This window comes from Desmodus rotundus, chromosome 5 (assembly GCF_022682495.2).
Source record: "Desmodus rotundus isolate HL8 chromosome 5, HLdesRot8A.1, whole genome shotgun sequence".
NCBI lineage: Eukaryota > Metazoa > Chordata > Mammalia > Chiroptera > Phyllostomidae > Desmodus > Desmodus rotundus.
Window position 1 is genome coordinate 35,864,614 of NC_071391.1, and position 19,284 is coordinate 35,883,897.

The following is a 19,284-nucleotide window of genomic DNA, read 5'->3' on the forward strand; positions in this document are numbered from 1 at the left end:
TTCTGATGCTCAGTTAGAAAATATTCATGATGTCTTCTGTTGGCTCTGCTTGCGGGACAGAATATATCTGTTTATGTAGAAAATTGTTGATATACTTTGCTTATCTGCTATGTTTGTGTATGTATGAAAAAAAAGACTAGAAAGAAAAAATGAAGCTGAGGCTCTAAGGAATATCTGCTAAATGTTACAATATTAATTTTATCAGTAAAAGAATGTCTGCTGCCAGATAAGTGAGTCCAGCAGTACTCTGTGAGCTGTTGGACACACAGTAATGCGCAAAATTTAAATAAATCTCTTCTTCATGGATCTTAAGTCCGATGTGGGAGGCAGTCAAACAACTATAAGTAAACAGAGAACGTATAAATACAAGTTGGGATAAGTGTTATTTCTTTACATTCAGGTTTATATAGACATGGTAAAATCCATACTGTTTACATGTGTAGTTCCATGAGTTTAGATAAATTTATAGTCACGTAATCACTACCATATGATAACTACTATTTTAGTGATAATTTGTGTTCTTTAGTCTTGCTTACATGTAAGTTCTTTAGTAATAGTAAAGTATTGAATTTATCACAAATTTCTTCCAGGCACTTTCTGGTTACTGTGGCTTTATGGCAGCCAACCTCTATGCTCGGTCCATATTTGGAGAAGATGCACTTGCAAACGTCAGCATTGAGAAGCCTATTCAACAGGGACCAGAGGCCCCTGTTACTGGCCACATCAGAATTCGTGCGAAGAGTCAGGTAACAGTTGCTTTTATTGAGATCATCCCTGAATTGAACAAAAGGAGAAAGAATTGAAGTCTTTCTTATTTCTACATGTAATATTTTCTGTCCTACTAGTGTTTTGTGGTAGTAGGTGCATATATATATATATATATATATATATATATATATATATATATATAATGTATTCTCTCAATAGAAATACAACTTCAGATTTATTAAAATGACTCACCTTTTGGGCCTTTCATTTTGGACATTTGCTTAAAACCAGATCGATTCCCATGGGGTATTTGTGAAATGGTTTCTTTAGAGTTTTTTTTTTTGAAATCTAAACTACAAATCTAGGGGCTGTTTGTAAATCTAGCACTGGAAGTGCTTAACAACCAAGTAAATGTGGTTTTGGTGAGTCTGATTTGTACATCCTTGGTGTCATTGTCAAAGGTCGTATTATTGAATGGGGGCTTGATTAAGATAACCTATTGGTTTTACGCAGTGTCAATAATTATAAACATTTTCATTCTTGTTTACAGGGCATGGCCTTAAGTCTTGGAGATAAAATCAACTTGTCTCAGAAGAAAACCAGTATATAAGAGTAAACAAAAAGTCTTTGCAGCTTTACAGCTAAAACTTAGGTATGGGCTTATTGGACTCCGGCATCTTTTGTACTCATTCATGCTTTATGTTATAACTGAGTTCATGCTGAATGCATCGCAGCCAATAATTTATAGCCTTTCCCTTAAATCAAGATTGAGTTTAAAATTATAGTTTGTCTTTTGTCTTAACAGTTCTGAATGGTGTCTTCAAAGTATATGATGTTTCTCACATGTACCAAGACCATTTTCACAGTACAATAAACAGATCTATTCCTATAGCTTTTGTTATTTTATAAATAAATGTATAATTACACAATTTTAGTTATGTAGCAGTGGATTCCTTTTATTTGCATTATAGATTTCTATTACAAATTTAAATTACTTTGAGTTGTGTATATATGAACTTTACTAAGAGAATTTATAAACCCACTGATGTGAAATGAGACAGGTCTTGATTTACTTGATTGAGTTTTACTTAATAGTCCGACATCACTATTTCTAAAAATGCCTCATTATATTCTAAAGGACTTTTCTCTGGAATTAGGTCAAGGAAAAAGTATCAAATAACTTGAGAAAAACACACCCAGCTTCAGTTTAGAAGAGTAGTATTATGAACCCTGACTGAAATAAACATACTATTCTAATTATCCTGAATAGTTATGAAAAAGAGATAACCCAAAATAGATTTTATTCATTCACATTTAGCTCTGTGTGTTCCTTTATATTTGTTAGGAATTAAATTGGTTCCTGCCAGTTACTGAAGCTGCACTGGGAGAATTCAACTCCAGAGGGCTGAAAAAGCTATTCTGTTTCCATGTTGCCTCCATGCTTTACTCCTCCCTTTTTTCTTCACTTTACACCAAGCTGGGCACCATCACCTCCCAATATGATAACAAATGCTTCCCCCTACCCCACCACCCCAGCCGAATTCCCTAGAGGCTGCTTGTGCTGTCCTTTTGGCCCTTACCTTCCTTGGGGAATGATTGAGGTAGTCTGATCTCTTAGCTGGGGGTCTTCCACTTAGGCTTCAGGCTACATTCAGGATGAGTCCATAGATAAGGTCTGTGAAAGAGTAGAAGCAGCATCTCCTATTTCAGCACTTGAGTGAGACTGGAATGATTTGTTTGGATTGTCAAGGAAATTGATACCTTGTATGATATCATAAAATTTGAAGCCAATTGCTTATTTAATCGAAAAGAACCAGAGGATTACCAGGCACTTGAGATTCCAGAGCATTGAAATCTCAAAGAGTCGGTGGCTGCCCAATGAAAGACACTAGGGATGTAGGAAGAGAGTGTTGGGTGTTGGGTTGATGCATTGAGTCAAAGTCTGGAGATTTGCGATGGAAGCAGAGTAACTGATGCAACTTTTTTTGGATTAGATCATTTCCCAAAGTATGCTCCATAGAAATTATATATTTTTTGTCTTTTAAAAAAAATTTATTATTTTATTTATTTCATTTTTAGAGAAGGGAAGGGAGGAGAAAGAGAAGGAAAGAAACATCAGTGTGTGGTTGCCTCTGGAGCACCCCTTACTGGGGACCTGGCCTGCAACCCAGGCATGTGCCCTGACTAGGAATCAAACCAGCCACCCTTTGGTTTGCAGGCCGGTACTCAATCCACTGAGCCTCACCAGCCAGGGCTGAATGTTAGATTTCTTGATGTCATTAGGTTTTCTGAGAGAAAAAGTATTTCCAAGTCAAGTAAGTTTGGGAAAAACTTTATACTGTTCTGTACTGGGGATTCATCATGCACATTAGCATACTAAAAATTCCGAGAGTAACCCTGGCTGGTGTGGCTCAGTGGATTGAGTGCTGGCCTGCACACTGAAGGCTCCTCAGTTTGGTTCCCAGTCAGGGCACATGCCTGGGTTGGGGGCCAGGTCCCCAGTAGGGGGCATGCGAGAGGCAACCAATCACACATTGATATATCTCTCCCTCTCTTTCTCCCTCCCTCCCCATCTCTCTAAAAATAAATAAATAAAATCTTTTTAAAAAAATTCCAAGAGTACTTTAGTAAAGAAAGCAGATTAGTTTGGTTTAACCCATCAGATCTTAATCTTATTTGACCAGGGAATTCTTTTTTCATAGAACACCTATTCACAATATGTAGGACAGGAAAACTGACTTATCGTGTTAAATATTTTGGTTTTGTACTCACAATCCGTCAGTATTGCCTTTAAGATCTCAAGAAATTATGCCACTGTATGTCCTAGAGTATGTATGTTTATGTTGATAACGATGAGAAAATGGCCTAACATATTCAGGTCATTTTTGTTTGGGATCAAATTGGCTCACATTGCCATTTTCTTAAATCCTTAAATAAGGAAAACAAAAAGACGTAACATGGTTGTCACATATCTATTATACATTAAGCTGTTTACTTCCTTAGCATTTTATTAGCTTTGTGCAGTTAATGTAAACTGAATTGGATAGCAGTACTATCCAATTCTAGCAGTTTAGAGAAGCTGTTTACACTGTGCTCTCTTAATTAGGATATAATATACATTTAAAGGTTGAGGCTGCTCACAGTGGATGATAGTGGCCTGGCTGGTGTGGCTCAGTTGGTTGGGCATTTTCCCACAAACCCAAAAGTCATGGGTTCGATTCCCAGTCAGGGCACATGCCTAGGTCATGGGCGTGGTTCTCAGTCAGGGCATGGGAGAGAAGGAACCAATTGATGTTTCTGTTTCACATTGATATTTCTCTCCTCTTTCTCTCTCCCTCTCTCTCTAAAATCAATAAGCATGTCCTTGGGTGAAGATTAAAAAATATATAAAATTAAATTTAAAAACATTTTTAAAAGAAGAATATACTGTATAATTAGGACCATAATGTCTAGTAAGAAACATAGTATCTGACACCAAGTGAGGACATAATAGGTAAATAATTGAGTGAATGTATCTGTTAATCTTAGGAGAATTAAATGGCCCTTATATTTTGCTGTCTTAACACTAGAGGGGGTTCTGTGCAGTTACTTTTATTTTGAGATTAGAAGTGATTGGAGTTTCAAGTTGTTTTCAGTAATATTTTGATAGCTATAAGAAACTTTTCTTTGTGATTTATAAATATTATAGGAGACAAAAGAACTCATTTCAGGATTTCTGAAAAGGCGAAAGAATCAAAATACTTTTAGAAACACAATGTCAGATGTGAAATATCTGTGCTATGTATTGGGTAAAGTAAGTAGTTTTACTGGTCACACTGGTAAATGTTCTTAGCTAAACCTTACCCTTAAATCAAGATTCAGTTTAAAATTATTGTTTTGAAAAAAATGAATTAACCCTGGCTGGTATGGCTCAGTGGATTGAGTGCCAGCCTGTGAACCAAAGGGTGGTTTGATTTCCAGTCAGGGCACATGCCTGGATTTGCAGGCCAGGTCCCCAGTAGGGGGCGCACAAGAGGCAACCACACCTTGATGTTTCTCACCCTCCTCCCTCCCTTCCCCTCTCTCTAAAAATAAACAAATAAAATCTTTTAAAAAGTAATAATTAATTATAGTTTTTCTTTTGTCCTAACAGTTCTGAATGCTGTCCTCAAAGTAGAGTCAGATAGATCAGCTCCCTACCCACTTCCCTCTCCCAGACTCTTAGCATATATATCATCAGTGTTATTTGTCCCCCTCCTTGCGCTCTACTCTTTCCCCCCGGATGTCAGGAGCCTAAAGAGTTAACTAGGTGTAGTGCAGATGTTTGTTTAGAATCAAAAAATGTGTGGAGTCCTTGCTGTGTGGTCTTAGACAATGGTAAGTAGCTTATTTATTGAATGCATAACACTGAGTGCTATTTCTATGTCATGTATAATCCTCCTGATGACTATGAGGCAGATATTAATGTCACTTGCTGATGATGATTACACCTCAAAATGAATATTGATAAGCAAATAGTATTAAGTATATACAGTGTGTAAGTGACATACACAGAGGATGTTACTATTAATTAAGGCTTAATAGTGAAAGTTGAACCCAGATATAAAGCCGGTATGCCTGACATTAAAGCCCTTGCAACTAGTCACACATTGCCACCACTGCCTAATCCCTTTGTGCCTCCGTTTCCACATTTGTAAGGTGCTTATAATGTTTGCTTCATAAAGCTGATGTGAGGAATAAAATGGTATAGTGTATTTATTATGACTATTTGGTACATAGTAAATTTCATTCCATTTCTTCTCCAATTCACCTTTTTTTCTTACACTGCAGAGAAAACAAACCTGTTCACCTCACTATCCTGATCCCTGCCTCAGAATTTAGGTCCTAATTTTATGCTGTACTTGAGTGCTTTGTTTTAGTTTTTAAAACCAGTAACTTAAAAGAAACTTCATTTCTCTAGAATTCTTTATTTGAGGTATCATTGGCCCTCAACCTTGTAACAGTATTTATCATGTCAATATTTTAAGTGGCTGTTGACACTTCTGTTTATCAACTATTGTTCCACAGCTACATGTAACTGTCACAACCCATTTATCTCATGTGATAAATGGCCTGTGATGAACACACTGGTTTGGTTTCCTTTCAGAATGACAACCAAGTAACATTCTTTAACAATTGAGCACAGAAATAAATGCAGCTAGGTTATAATAACAATGTGATATTTAGAGTTGCTCACTCTGATCCAAAGTCACTTCTAGTAATCAGACCACTTTTTAAAAATTTTCTCTAGCCTGGCGGGATCTCTTTGAGAAGTCGGGCAGGAACAAAAGAATGCAAATGGGAATTACGCCTTTTATGCGGGGTTCTCTGGGTGTTGGGTTCTGAGATAACTATGTATTTTGAACAACTGTGAAACCAACAAGATACAAAAATGAAATGCAGTAGGGTGGGCTAAAATAGCCCTGAATGAGTCTTCCTAAATCTAATTTCAGTTCTCTACGTAGCTTTCTGAAAATAGGTGTGTCTCTCTGGGCCTATCTCTTTATCTGCAAAATGAAATAATTCAGTTAACTGACTGCTTAAGAAATTGGTGCTAAAGAAACAAAAAGCCTTGTGTTTTTACAGCAACTTCTTCAACAAACTTTATAATCAACTGGAATATCTCCACCTAGATACTACCCACAAATACCTGAAAATCAACATGAAACAGAACTTATCTTGCCCCTCAAACTTGTTCTGCTGTGTTCTCTGGTCACTTATGCTAGAAACCCAGCAGTCACCCTTAACTCTACCTTCACCCCCTAGTTCTCATCAGACATCGTTTCATTTTCTTCCACAGTATTTTTCTAATCTTTTTTTTGTTAACTCCTAAAGAAAAAAGTCCAAAGGTTTTTTTTCCAAAGATTTTATTTATTTATTTTTAGAGAGTGGGGAAGGGAGGGAGAAAGAGAGGGAGAGAAACATCAATGTGTGGTTGCCTGTCACACGCCCCCTACTGGGGACCTGGCCTGCAACCCAGGCATGTGCCCTGAATGGGAATGAAACCGGTGACCCTTTGGTTCACAGGCCTGTGCTCCACCCACTGAGCTACACCAGCTGGGGCTCAAAGATTTTAATAATATTTTTAATAAGGAAAATTGAAAATGATGGTGGCACCCCAAAATGAGTATTGACCCAAATGGTAAGTATATACGGTGTGTATCAGACAACTCAGTAAATAATAGATGCTCAGTAAATACTTACTGAGTGACCAGACGAATCAAACATGTAGCTATAAAGATAACAGTGTGGATTAAATTACACTGAACGTGTGCCAGTGAAATAATGTTAGGGGGAAAACATCACTTTGTAAGAATATCTCTTACATTAAGATGAATCAGGATATGTTATAGATATATTGCCTGACTCTCCAAGTGATTAAAAAAATCAAAATTTACTAGTTTTATCACTAGAACATCTTGAAAATAAATCCTGTCTACCTCCTGAGGTCACTGGGCGTGGCTAAGATATTTCATTGGCAGAGTCCCTGAATCCAGCTCTAGTGATTTTTACATTTGTGATAATTGATCTCGGGCTTCTGAGTGGTTGAAACTTCAGCTTCTCCTGGGTCCACCCAGAGAGCTGGTTGTCATCCTCCTCTAAGTACTGCCTTCTCTTATAACAGGGTAGGGACCGGGTCTCACTGCACAGGAGCCCAGCCAGGGCAGCGGGGCAGCGCCTACCGGGCTCAAGGCGTCTGTCTGAGGAAATAACAGAACTCTACTAAGCTACCAAACCATTTCTTAAAGCCCAACAACGTTAAAAAGTGAATTGAATGAATCATAATCAAAATTTTCTCTTTCTATGAAGTTGTTTCAGGTCACACTTTTTTTTTTTAAACAACCCTGTGCTTTGAGTAAAGGTATGACTGTCACTCATGCTGTGAGTAAAGAAATGACTATTAAGAGTGTGGTTTGCAAACTACCTGCTAGTACAGTGGGATTCCACAAACTGGACTAATGTGTTCCCGCAGTTAAAATCAAATAATGGTGGCCTTTTTCCCAAATCCAAGGAAATTTGGTAGATAGAATTTTGTCAGTTGTATGTTTCTTCTCTGTAAATGTTTTTGACACATTAATATCTACCAAATGTAAGCAGCTGTAAGGAAGCATGATGGGAATTTTTAGTCAGGAGTGAATATTCCTGGTTGAAGAGCTTGTCTTTGTGGCCATGTGTGCTCCTAGTTGTTTTATGTTGCATACATGTATTTTCTGGGAGTAAACTGTTCCTTGTTCATCAAGTGGAGTTACGTGTGTTACTACTATGGTGGCTGCAAAGGACAACTTGATTTCTAGTGCTCCACCACTGGACTTAGGTGCCTGTGCAAAATATAAAATCCAAGTATTCTTACGTAATTTGTACAGATCACATAGGCACTACTTTAATGAAAATAACCCTTGGTAATAACAGTGTAAATATAAGTTCAGGTAATCCTTGGCTTATGCCTTCAATATAATGACTTCTGAAAAAGCCCTTGGAGAGTCTGCCCTGGTTTTTAGCACTCAACATGTAATGAAGACTTTTCCCTTATTCCCTAACCTAAGGCACAAGATGGGAACTTTCTAGGACCCTTGGCCTGTAACTGATAATACCTGTTCTATGTCTAGTTCTGTGTTGTGTTCTGAAGTTTCTAAGGATAAAATACAGTTTGGTGAGTATTTTAAGGACATGTAAACACCTAATAGAGAAAAATGTACTAGCTGCTGTGAGAGAACAAAAAACTGGTGACTGTCGAAGAAGGTCAAGCGTGGTTCACAAAAGGGTGACATTTGAACTAAGCCTTGAGAAGCATAAATTTGCCTGCTGAATGTCAGGGAAAGTCATTGCAACTACACAGAACAATTCGGGTAAAGTCACATGTGCGTGGCACAAGAGAATGTGTTCCAGTCAACGTACAGGTAGGATGTATTGGGGGGCGATGGCAGATGGTGAGACTGGAGATGGTAGACAAGGGTCAGGCTGGGGCATTTGAACTTTGTCTTGTGCGAATGAAGAACTACTAAGGATTTTAAAGCAGGTAAGTGAAACGATGAGATTGGCATTTAGAAAAATCGCTGGCTGGTTCAGAGAGTAGATTGGGGCTGTGGAAGACCAGTTAGGAGCCTGTTGTAAAAGTCAAATTCAAGACTGTTTTGACAACATTATGTGAGTGGGACGTGGTGGAAGCAGGGAGTAGAGGACAGGGAGAAGCCTTACAGTTACAGGTTTTGCCCTGGCTGGTGTGGCTCAGTGGATTGAGTGCCGCGCTGCAAGCCAAGGGGTCACAGGTTCAATTCCCAGTCAGGGCACATGCCTGGGGGGGTGCAGGAGAGGCAACCACACATTGATGTTTCTCTCCCTCTCTTTCTCACTCCTTTCCCATCTGTCTAAAAATAAAATAAAGTAAGTTACAGGTTTCTGTAAGGGCAATGATTCTGTGATAAGCAGGTAGGGCAACCAAATCTGCTTTTCTTCCTGCAGAGTATGAACAATTATCCTACCCCTTCCTGTCTTCAGGGGTTACTGAAATGGCAATAAAACATAATCTGTAAAGATGTGTACAAACGGGCAGTAGAGTAGCTATTAATATGTTGTCATAGTGATCTTCATCCACAGAACAAATACGAGGTTGAACAATACGAATTATCTCTTTTAAGGCTAAAAAAAAAAAAAAAAAGTAATGTCAGGTGATTCAACCTCATAGTTTGTGAGTTAGTTTTTCCTGTTACTTCCTGCCTCCTTTACAGCCATATCATTGCTTTTTTTAAAAAAAAAAAAAAAAAAGATGAGCAATACATTTCATCAAGGGGATTTCCAGGAATGCTGGGAAAGCAAGTGTGGTAGAAAGTCTACTGGTTTTGAAGTCAGATAAACCTGGAATCAACTTTTCCTCTGTAATATGAACTGTGATCTTCATTAAGTCAATCTGTTTCGGCCTTACTATTTTCATCTGGAAGATGGAAATAATGCCTGTCTTACAGGGCTATTAAATGAGAAAATGCATGCCTCGCTCGCATGTGGCCTGTAAAAGGTGTTGAATAAAAGTTAGTTTTAACTGTTCCTTACTCCCCCCACCCTTTTTTTTAAACTTGTTCACAGGTTTGACATAAAACTTGAGTTATCTGCTTCCTTGTGCCCCAGAAAAACAGAGTTAAGAGCTACCTACCGGGAATTTTGATGTGTATCTGAAATGTTCAGCTGTCATAACTTCAAGCCAAAATCTTCTAAACTAAGTGACCTTTTATACTATCGAGTATCATTCCATGGAATTGCTCTAGTGCACGGTTTGTGTCAAGTTTTTCCGGAGTGCCACAGACCTCATCACTTTTCACATAATTCAGGAAGTTACTCATTTAACCCAGATTTCCAATAAACTCATACATGCAGACTGTGTCATACTCCTCTGGAAATGTCATCACATTTGTGCGTGTGTGTGTGTGTGTGTGTGTGTTAACTCCTCTTTGCAGAGGAGAAAAAGTACTTCAAATATTATTTCTTTCCTTATATTCCTGACTGAATCTAACCAAAAGGTGAACTGAATTCCACTTGCTGACCCTCTACACTTCCGGGTCCCAGCAGCACAACTTGGTTTCTGTCTGTTTCCCTGCTTAACATTTCCACCGATAGTGAGTTCTGACTTTGCATTAAATCAGGGACTGGTGTTTTGTTTTGTTTTGTTTTGTTTGGAGCTCCTCCTTTGTATAAGCCCTACTCTTGTCACAGCACATATATGGCACACAAGACAGAGCTTACATTTTTGTGACAACAATCAAATAAGATACTTTCAAAATGAGTGAGTGCTATCAAGGAAATAAACAGGCTAATGGGATATTTATAGTGGCTAGTGGATGGCGGGTAACTTAGAAAGGGTTCTCAGGGAAGTAAGGCAGTAACCATGTTCTGAGGTGAAATGAGTTTGGCATATTTGAAGAACAGAGTGGCTGGGATTTTCTTTCTCTCTCTCTCTCTCCCACCTTTGTGACAGTGGTAGAAGATGCAGTGAAGAGATAGGCAGGGGACAGACAAAAGTTATTCTCTGGGCTCTGGCCTTCAGCGTCCCTGGAGGCTTGGGTCTGAATTTAGCCACTGCCAAGAACCCTCCTGTAAACCAGAAGTATGCGGTGACTAACATTCTCACTCTCTCTCTCTCACAGGCAACCAACCGGACTGTCTTGCCCTCCCCCTTGAATTTACCCCTTACCGAGTTCAACTGAGAGTGCTTGATTTTCTACTACATAATGGCCTTTTTAACTTAAAAATTAATTACTAAAGTACTGTCTGCTCATGAAGATTAAAAATGAAGAAAGGCAAAAATCAAATTAAAAAGTTATTCACAACCTCACCACCCAGAGATAAATATTGGTTATCTTTTTGTGATACATCATTTCAGACAAGTATTCATTTACATACATATTTTAATCTATAGTAGTGTGACTTTATTCAATGACATAAACTTCTGCATCCACAAATCAATGCCTGACTCTACATTATTTTAAACAACTTGTCATGCTGATGATATATCACAATTGTTTCAACCCATTCACTGTTTCAAAGACTAATAAAATAATAATTATGATAATCACAGTAGTTAATAGATGTTAAGAACATTGACAATTTTGCACACATTATTTCCGAGGCAAAGAATGTTAAGTTGCCTGACATCACACAGATAGTAAGTGACAGACGATGGTGAAGCGAATGCCGTTTGCTAAGCGTGTACTGTAGGCTGGGCACGGTGCTAGTCACAGTAGCAGAAGAACTGCTATTTCCTTCATACTGCCCAGGTGAGAACTCTGTAGCCCTTCAGGTAATGGTAGTGGGAGAGAGGCATCTGGATGTCCACTCCCACCAAGAATGCTTATAGTGGTGCAGAAACCAGACTGCTATTAGGACCAGGCACTTGTAGGCTACACATCCGAAGTTTGGCTGTCATTATTTTCTTGCCATAGGCTACGGTTCAGTCTCAATTTTTGGTGCCCCTCCAAGATGGCGTCCACACCCAGAGCCCCTCACCTCTTTCAGTTTCTTTATCTATAAAATAGACAAACCATAGTTATCATTATTATTGGCTATTAAGTAAAATAGGGCCCGGTCCTGGATGACCAAGTGTCCAGGGATGAGGTGGGTCCTTGCACTCTTTGAAAAAGTGAGAAGAGAACCATCAGAGTTTGGGAACCTAGGGGAATGAAGAAAAAGGGAGGTGGAAATAATCTGGTTTTTCCTCAAGGTTACTGAAGGAAATGATGAGGGGAGAGGGGGTGGGGTGGGGAATTCTCCAGCAACCTCATTTAAGTGTGGCACAGTCGTGGGGGTAGGACGAGTCATGATTCCTTTAAAGCCCTGCTGGTTCCTGGGAGAGCTGCTCACAAGTTGACCCCCTGACCTCTCATTGGTTCCCACATAAAGGACGGTCAGCCAATAGCAGGCATCACCAGACAATTGGGAGGATGCTCGGAGGCAGAAACTGAAGCAGGATGCCTCATATCTGGCACGCTCATATTCTGAGCTCAAAGAGGTGAACGAATTGGCAACGGTTGCTCAGCAAGTAAGTGATGGAGCCTGAAATGCAACTCTAACTTCTGATCCAGAGCCTGTCCTCTCTCTACTACATGTTGTTGCTTTTACTGCTGGAACACCATTCGATCCACTGTAACATAAGCAAACACAAAAACTTCTATAAACTTTATGCTCATGGCAGATTACTGTCTTCACCGCCTGCTTAATGGAAACTTGGTTCTCTCTTGAGGCCACATCTTATATTCTCTTCCAGTCTCCTGATTAGAAGCTGCCTATTCTCACACATTCCACTGGGGCTTCCATGGGCAGTCTCAACATTCCCCACTGACATTAACCGATCACTACACTTCTATTACTTGCAAAATTTACTTCTCCTTTGAGGCTTATGCCATCTGGCTCAGCTGATCAGACCCTGTGTCCTGAGACCATGACTCCTGAACGACTGCCCTGGAATGGGAGGCATGATGGGGCGGCGGGGCTGTCTGTGGGGCTCACTCCATCTTCTGTGTTTTCTTCGCAGTGGTTGTCTTCTGACCACCTTAGTCCCTCAAGTCTTCTCCACTGCAAGTCCTGCTATCCCCCAGGAATGCCTTCATAGAGTGAAGCCATTTAACATCCTAGCCCCTTTGTTCCTCGGTGTTGGCAACAACAACCACCACCTCACAGCCACGGCTGTACCCTGGACCTCCTCAAGACCTGGCACTCCACTTTTGAGATCTTAAGTTCTGGTGTATTGAATCTCTCTGCCTGTCATCTCCTAGCTTCCTAACCCTTCACTCCTACCATATCTTCTCCTTGTTATCCTGGCCTTTGGCCTCACTGTTTTCTCTCAGGTCTATTACTCCCTTTAATATTTTGCTTCCTTCCCTGTTCTGCCTTGACCTTGTAGTACAGCATGAAAAACAGCGCTATCCTCTTTCTGCCACACCCATTCTGAAAAGTCGAAACTCTGTATCAGTCCAACCATCTGCCTTTTTCACTCCTAAGCTCGGGCCCCTGAGCACAACCACACAGACTGGCCCTACAACAACCTTGGTCATCTCTTCACAATAGGTATGAATTAATTTAACTAACAAAACTGAGTAGTCCATGCATTCATCTAGCAAACATTTACTTATCGTCTGTTACATGCCAGGCAAGCTGCTACATGTTAAACAGAAAACAGTAGACAGTAAGCAAAGCCAGACCAGAGACACAGTGCCTGCCTTCACCAAAAAATGGCCTAGCAGAGAAGAGAGCCCTCGTCCACTCTATATAAACCTATCATCACAGTCATGAAGAGTGCTACAAAGGAAAAAACTTCCAGTATTATAAAAGTATACCACAGGACAGCCTACCCTAGTCTCAGGGTCAGGAAAGGCCAGCCTGAGAAAGTAGCATTTAATTTCTGGCCTAAAGGAAGGGTTCAGACAAACTAAGTGCAAGTATAATAGAAGTGGAATGGAAGGGCTTTCTTTGTGGAGGGAAGAGTGTCTGCGAAGGCCCTGAGACAGGAGGAGGGAGGAAGTGAAAGGGTCCTTGTGAGAGTGTGTGGAGGGCTCTGAAGGCGAAGTTGAAGTCTGTGAGCCAGATCTCTGGGTCACAGTAAGGACTTTGAACCACTAGGTCTTTGTGCAGAGAATGACATTGTCTGATCTGCTTTGTCTTTTAGAAGAGGTCAACCCATTTGTAGGATGTTGAAAGGATTAAATGAAGGTAAGTAAACCAGATAGAAAGATGTTGTACTTGCCCACTCAACAACTGGAGGCTTAGTGGAGACAGATTTGAGAAACTTCTCCAAACTCCAAAAGACCCATAACCTATCTTTCATTCCTCCCAGTACCACCAGCACCACTACCACCAATTTTTGGCGATTGATTTGCTTCCTACTTCTTAGGAAACTGAAGATATCAGGTGTGAACTTCCTCAATTTCCTGCTTCTACACCCACAGGTTTAGCTAACTGCATGTCCTTCACTTCCTTCCTGCCAACTTCAGAGAAAGAGGGTCAGGTCTCCTTTCTGAAGCCCATCATTTCCCCTCCACCTTCTCCAGGACCAATACCATACTCCATTGCTTGTCCACCCCCTGTCCTGGACGCAAACTCCATTCTCTTCCAATTAGAAAAACAAAAATCAAAACCCACTAACCTCCTGTCACCCTAGATACCACCTTATCTCTCTCCTTTCCTTTATAACAAACTTTGTCAAGTCTCTTCTCCCTATGTTGGGGATGGTGGTGCACTCCCCACGTCTCCCAGCTCCTTTGAAGTTAGGCAGGCCTAGGTAAGTAGTGTCTCACTTTGGACTAAAGAATAGAATAGCTGCCATGTGACCTTCCAGTGAGCTCTTCAATTGCTGAGGCAATTGTGGAGGTTTTGTCTCCTAGAAGTTCCAACTTCAAGATGATGGAGTCTGCATCTCTCTGGGCTCCTAAGTGACTGTGTCGAGCAGTCCCTCTACCACACAGAGTGTAAGAAGCAAATTTTTGCTGTAAGTCACTGAAATTTGGGGGTGGTTTGTTACTACAGCATAGCCTAGTCTAACTAATACATTTACTCTATCTACTTCCTCACCTCCCGTGCACTTTTTGAAACAGAATTACAGTATTTCTGACGTAGTTTTTAGCCCTCAGACTCCTCTCCATTGACAGTTCACACAGGTAAATGCCACCACAATTCTCCTATTGCTTAAATCCTCTAATTTGGTTTCTCTGTATCACGTGACATAGCTGGCTACTCTCTTCTTGAAGCTTCTCCTCTGGCTGCTATGACACTAGCAACTCTTGGTTTTCCTCCTACTTCTCTAGAACACAGGTTATGGAGGTAAGTGGAACTTTTTTCTCCTTCTATTGAAGTGTCATCGAGTGCCTTTTATCAAGTCAAACTCCCATTTAAAACTTCTATGGCTTTCCAAACCTGAGTTCATTGAACTGACATTTGAGACACTCAGTGATTTAGCCACAACCTGTTTTTCCAGCTTTAGCTTCTAGTCCCCTTTACACAGCTTACCCTTCACCCAATAGGGGCTTGATGAGCTCCTCCTCCTCTTTGACCTTCATCACGCTGTTTCCTGTATCTGCTATATCTGTCACATGCTTCAGTTTTGCTTTCTCCTTTCAAATAATTTAGACATTTGTGCAAAGAAGCTTGTGTAGGGATTGCTTATAATAGTAAAATTTTGGAAATGACCTAAACGTCCATCTTTAGGACGGAATAAAGAAATGTTATAGACATGCCGTGTCTGAAATGCACTCTTTCTCACCAAAATAAAGGACTAAACCAAAAAACAGAAGTTCCAACAAGGAAAGAGATGAAGAGCACCTGAAAGGTGGCAGTAAAGATAAATCTAGGACCACAGCTTTGATCCAGGTGTAAAGGGCAACCAATCCTGATAAGAGTAAGGTGGTTCAAAAGATTTCTGTTACGGCTATCACCAGGCTAAAACGGATGAAGCCACAGGTACATGTGATCTCTCCAATAAGGGGGTAACCCAAGAAGGAGGAAGATACAAATTTTAGTCAACAAGGACTCCAATTCAGGGCAAGGCAAAAAAAAAAAAAAAATTGCTCAGGATAACAGGGAAGGGAAGTCCCAGGAGACAGCTGAGCAGGAGGGCTAGAACGCAAACAGTTCCAACAGGAAAATGAAGTTCTCCAGGACGTGTGTGTTCAAGAGAAAAATCGGACCTGACAGATGACCTGATGCCATTGGTCACAAGAAACAGTATAGTGAAAAATGAGTGAAAGGTGTTAGAAGAGTTATTTATGGGTAATTATTGCAAAGAATATTAAGTAAATGAAAAACCAAGGCAATCGTGAACTTAAGGAAAAGCAAAAATTGAAAAAAATAGAATTTTGGTATGCTTCGATGGTCACTTGTAAATAATATTCACACAGGGATCATAATGTAAACACTGGCTGCTGATTTAGCCCAAAATTGTACTGTAATTCTATCAGGAAGCTGGGGAGAAGGAACGGAAGGGGGCGGGGGTGCGACAGAACTAAATCCTAATCTGCAAAAAGAAATCCTAATCTGTCAGTATAGTATGTCTAAAATGGATTAATCAAACGTAGCAATAAGAACATACTTTTTAGGAAAACAGGGATATACAAATGCCATAAAAGCAATGAAGTCGGTTCCCTCTGGAGAAGAGACTTAGGGGAATGGGGAGGGGAGAGGCAGGGCGGGAAATTATCGCTTTACCTTTCGTGTCTCTGAGGTGTGGGATGGGCAGGGAGAGGGTCTTTATTTACCCCTCTACATTCTCTGTACTATTCCAAGTTTTTACAATAAGTGTGCATTACTTTTATAATTATAATAAAAAATAAGCCAATGTGCTGTCCCGTTTCCTGCCTTTGGGAATTTCATCTCCCAGCTGTTGGGACCATCTCCAGTTCTCACCACCTCCAGTCTCAAGCCCTGTGTGGGGGTTTTGTTTGAATAGGAGTCGGGCAAAGGCTCTGTGGTTTCTCTTCTCGATCAAGAGCTCATCTCAGTTATTGGCAAACTCCTATCTGCAAGCCATCTCCAAAGGGGAGGAAGCTGCGGTTCCCTCAGCCAACCTAGCCATTGTAGCCATCGTCTTGAACACCAAAAAGCCTCTACCAGACCATGGGCAGCGTGCTGCACAGTCTCTCTCTCTATTTTGAAGTTCTCTCTTCCAACCTTTACCTCATTCATACTAAATAGTTGTTTCCATCTTTTTACCCCACACCCCCCCCCCACTCCTGGGACTGATGTTGCCTGGAACATAATATCATAGCTGTAAGTAATTAAGTTTGTGCTCGGATGGACCTTGGAACAGAAAACACCCTGAACTTGGCTTTGATATCAGTAGTCTATAGTTCAAAGCTGGAAGCTGCAAGCAAACCTACCCAACCTTCGCCCCAAAGACGTTATCTTTATTAGATGGATCAGGGTAGAAATCTGCCCTCTGCCGTGGAGAAACACACGTTTTCTGTCTTCCAAGGCTCTTGGCTATAAAGCATCCTCAAAAAGACATTCTTTGCTTAAAAACATTCTGTGTCTAGAACAAAGTTGATACAAGGTGTACAGATGTGCAATGAGAATTTTCTCCCAAGACTGACCCATAGAAACTGTGAGATAATAAACGTTTGCTGTTTTAAGCCAGTAAGATTGGAGCAATTTGTTACACAGCAATGTATAATACTGTCACAGATTTGTATTTCTAACGCTCTTATTCTCTTGTGTAGATCCAGATTTTCATTTGGTATGATTCACCTTTTGCCTGAAGCACTTCCTTTAACCTTTCTTCCAGGGGTGGTTTGCTGATGACTTTTTTCAGCTTTTTTTTTTTAATATGTAAGGGCCTTTATTTTGTTGTTGTTGTTGTTTTCTTTTAAAGAAAACTCACTCTTTGGAAATGTATAAATTGAATGACTTGGTAAATTAATAAACTTGTACATCTATCACCATAATCCAGTTTTAGAGCATTATCATCTCTTCCAAAAGTTCCCTGATGCCTGTTCAATAGTTAATCTCCACTCCCACCCCAGACCTAGGCAACCACTTAATCTCTTTAAATTTGCTTTTTCTAGCTATTTCATATAAGTGGAATCATACATGTAGTTTTTGCTTCAAGCTTCATTCGCTTAGTTTTTCAATTTCCTCCATGTCGTAGCATGTAACAGTAGTTCATTCCTTTTAGATAATGAACAATGTTCCATTAATGGAAGGATTGTACCAGATAATCGCTTCTCAGCCTCTTGGCTAAGACAAAATGTGGATATACCACATTTTCTTTATCTTTCACCAATTGATGAACAGTTAGATTGTTTCCATTTTGTACTATGATGAATAATACTGCTATGAACATTTTCATACATGTTTTTGTATGGACATATGTTTTCATTTATTTTGGATAGGTTCATAGAAATGGAAATGCATGATAACTGTTTATGAAGTGGACAAACTGCTCTCTGAAGTGGTTGTACCATTTTACACTGTTACCAGTAGTACATGAGGGCTCCAACTTCCGCACATGCTCGCCAACGCTGGTATTGTACATCTTTCTTATCACGCCCCTCTAGTGAGGACACAGGAGCATCTCATATTTTCTTCTTACTGAAGTGTAGTTGACATACAATGTTGTTAGTTTTAGGTGTACAACATAATGATTTAATATTTATATACCTTACAAAATAATCATCACAATAAATCTAGTAATTATCTGTCACCAAAGTTGTTACAATATTATTGATTATATTTTCTATGCTGCACATTATATCCCTGTGACCTATATGTTTTATATATAACTGAAAGTTTGTATCTCTTAATCCCCCATTTGTTTATCTTATTTTTGCCATTTATGAACTGGGTTACTTTTCTTTTGTTACTGAATTGTAAAAGTTCTTTATTTATTCTAGATTCAAGTCTTCTATCAGACATGTGCTTTGCTAATATTTTATGCCAACTGATGCCTTGTCTTTTCATTTTCTAATGGTGTCTTTGAAACACAAAGATTTTTTTTGAAGTCCAACTTATTGATTCTTTTCTTTATGGCTTATGCTTTTTGTTCCTTGTCTAAAAACTCATTTTCTGTCCCAAGGCCATGAAGATGCCCTCCTATATTGTCTTTTAGAAATCTTACAACACTAGCTCTTACATCTAGGTCTACAATCCATTTAAGTTAATTTTGTGTATGGTGTAAGGTAAGGGTTTGAGGTGTTTTTTTTGTATGTGGATATTCAATCATCAAAACACCATTTGCTGAAAAGACTATCCTTTGCCCCACTCAATTGTTCTTGCTCCTTTGTCAAAATCAAATGACCATAAATGTAAAGTTTTATTTTTGGACTATTAATTTGGTTTCATTGATCTAAATGTGTATCTTTGTGCCAGTACTATACTCTCTTGATAATTGGGCTTCATAGTAAGTTTTGATTTCCTTTATTTCTGAAAGATCTTTTTGCTAGACATGGAATTCTAGGTCGACAGTTTTTTTTCCTTTCAGTACATTAAAAATGTTGGGATGCTGTCCCCTGGACTGCATAATTTCATGTAAGAGTCTGCTGCCTTTGTCTTTATACCTCTGTGTACAGGTATAAATCTACTTTTACTCTA

General features: G+C 39.6%; 1 protein-coding gene across 2 annotated transcripts in view; it reads left to right on the forward strand.

Moving 5' to 3' along the window:
- The window catches only part of COPB1 (COPI coat complex subunit beta 1), a 41,442-nt gene extending 30,268 nt beyond the window's left edge, over window positions 1–11,174 (forward strand). The window contains exons 21-23 of one of the 2 annotated variants that reach the window (XM_024558775.4): window positions 591–746; window positions 1,259–1,360; window positions 10,860–11,174. In XM_024558775.4, the coding sequence (XP_024414543.1) occupies window positions 591–746; window positions 1,259–1,318 (216 nt within the window). In that variant the 3' untranslated portion in view covers window positions 1,319–1,360; window positions 10,860–11,174. Of the gene's footprint in view, window positions 1–590; window positions 747–1,258; window positions 1,648–10,859 lie in introns of those variants that run through there. The other variant, XM_024558774.4, reaches the window with a different exon arrangement.
- Window positions 11,175–19,284: the final 8,110 nt, after the last annotated feature.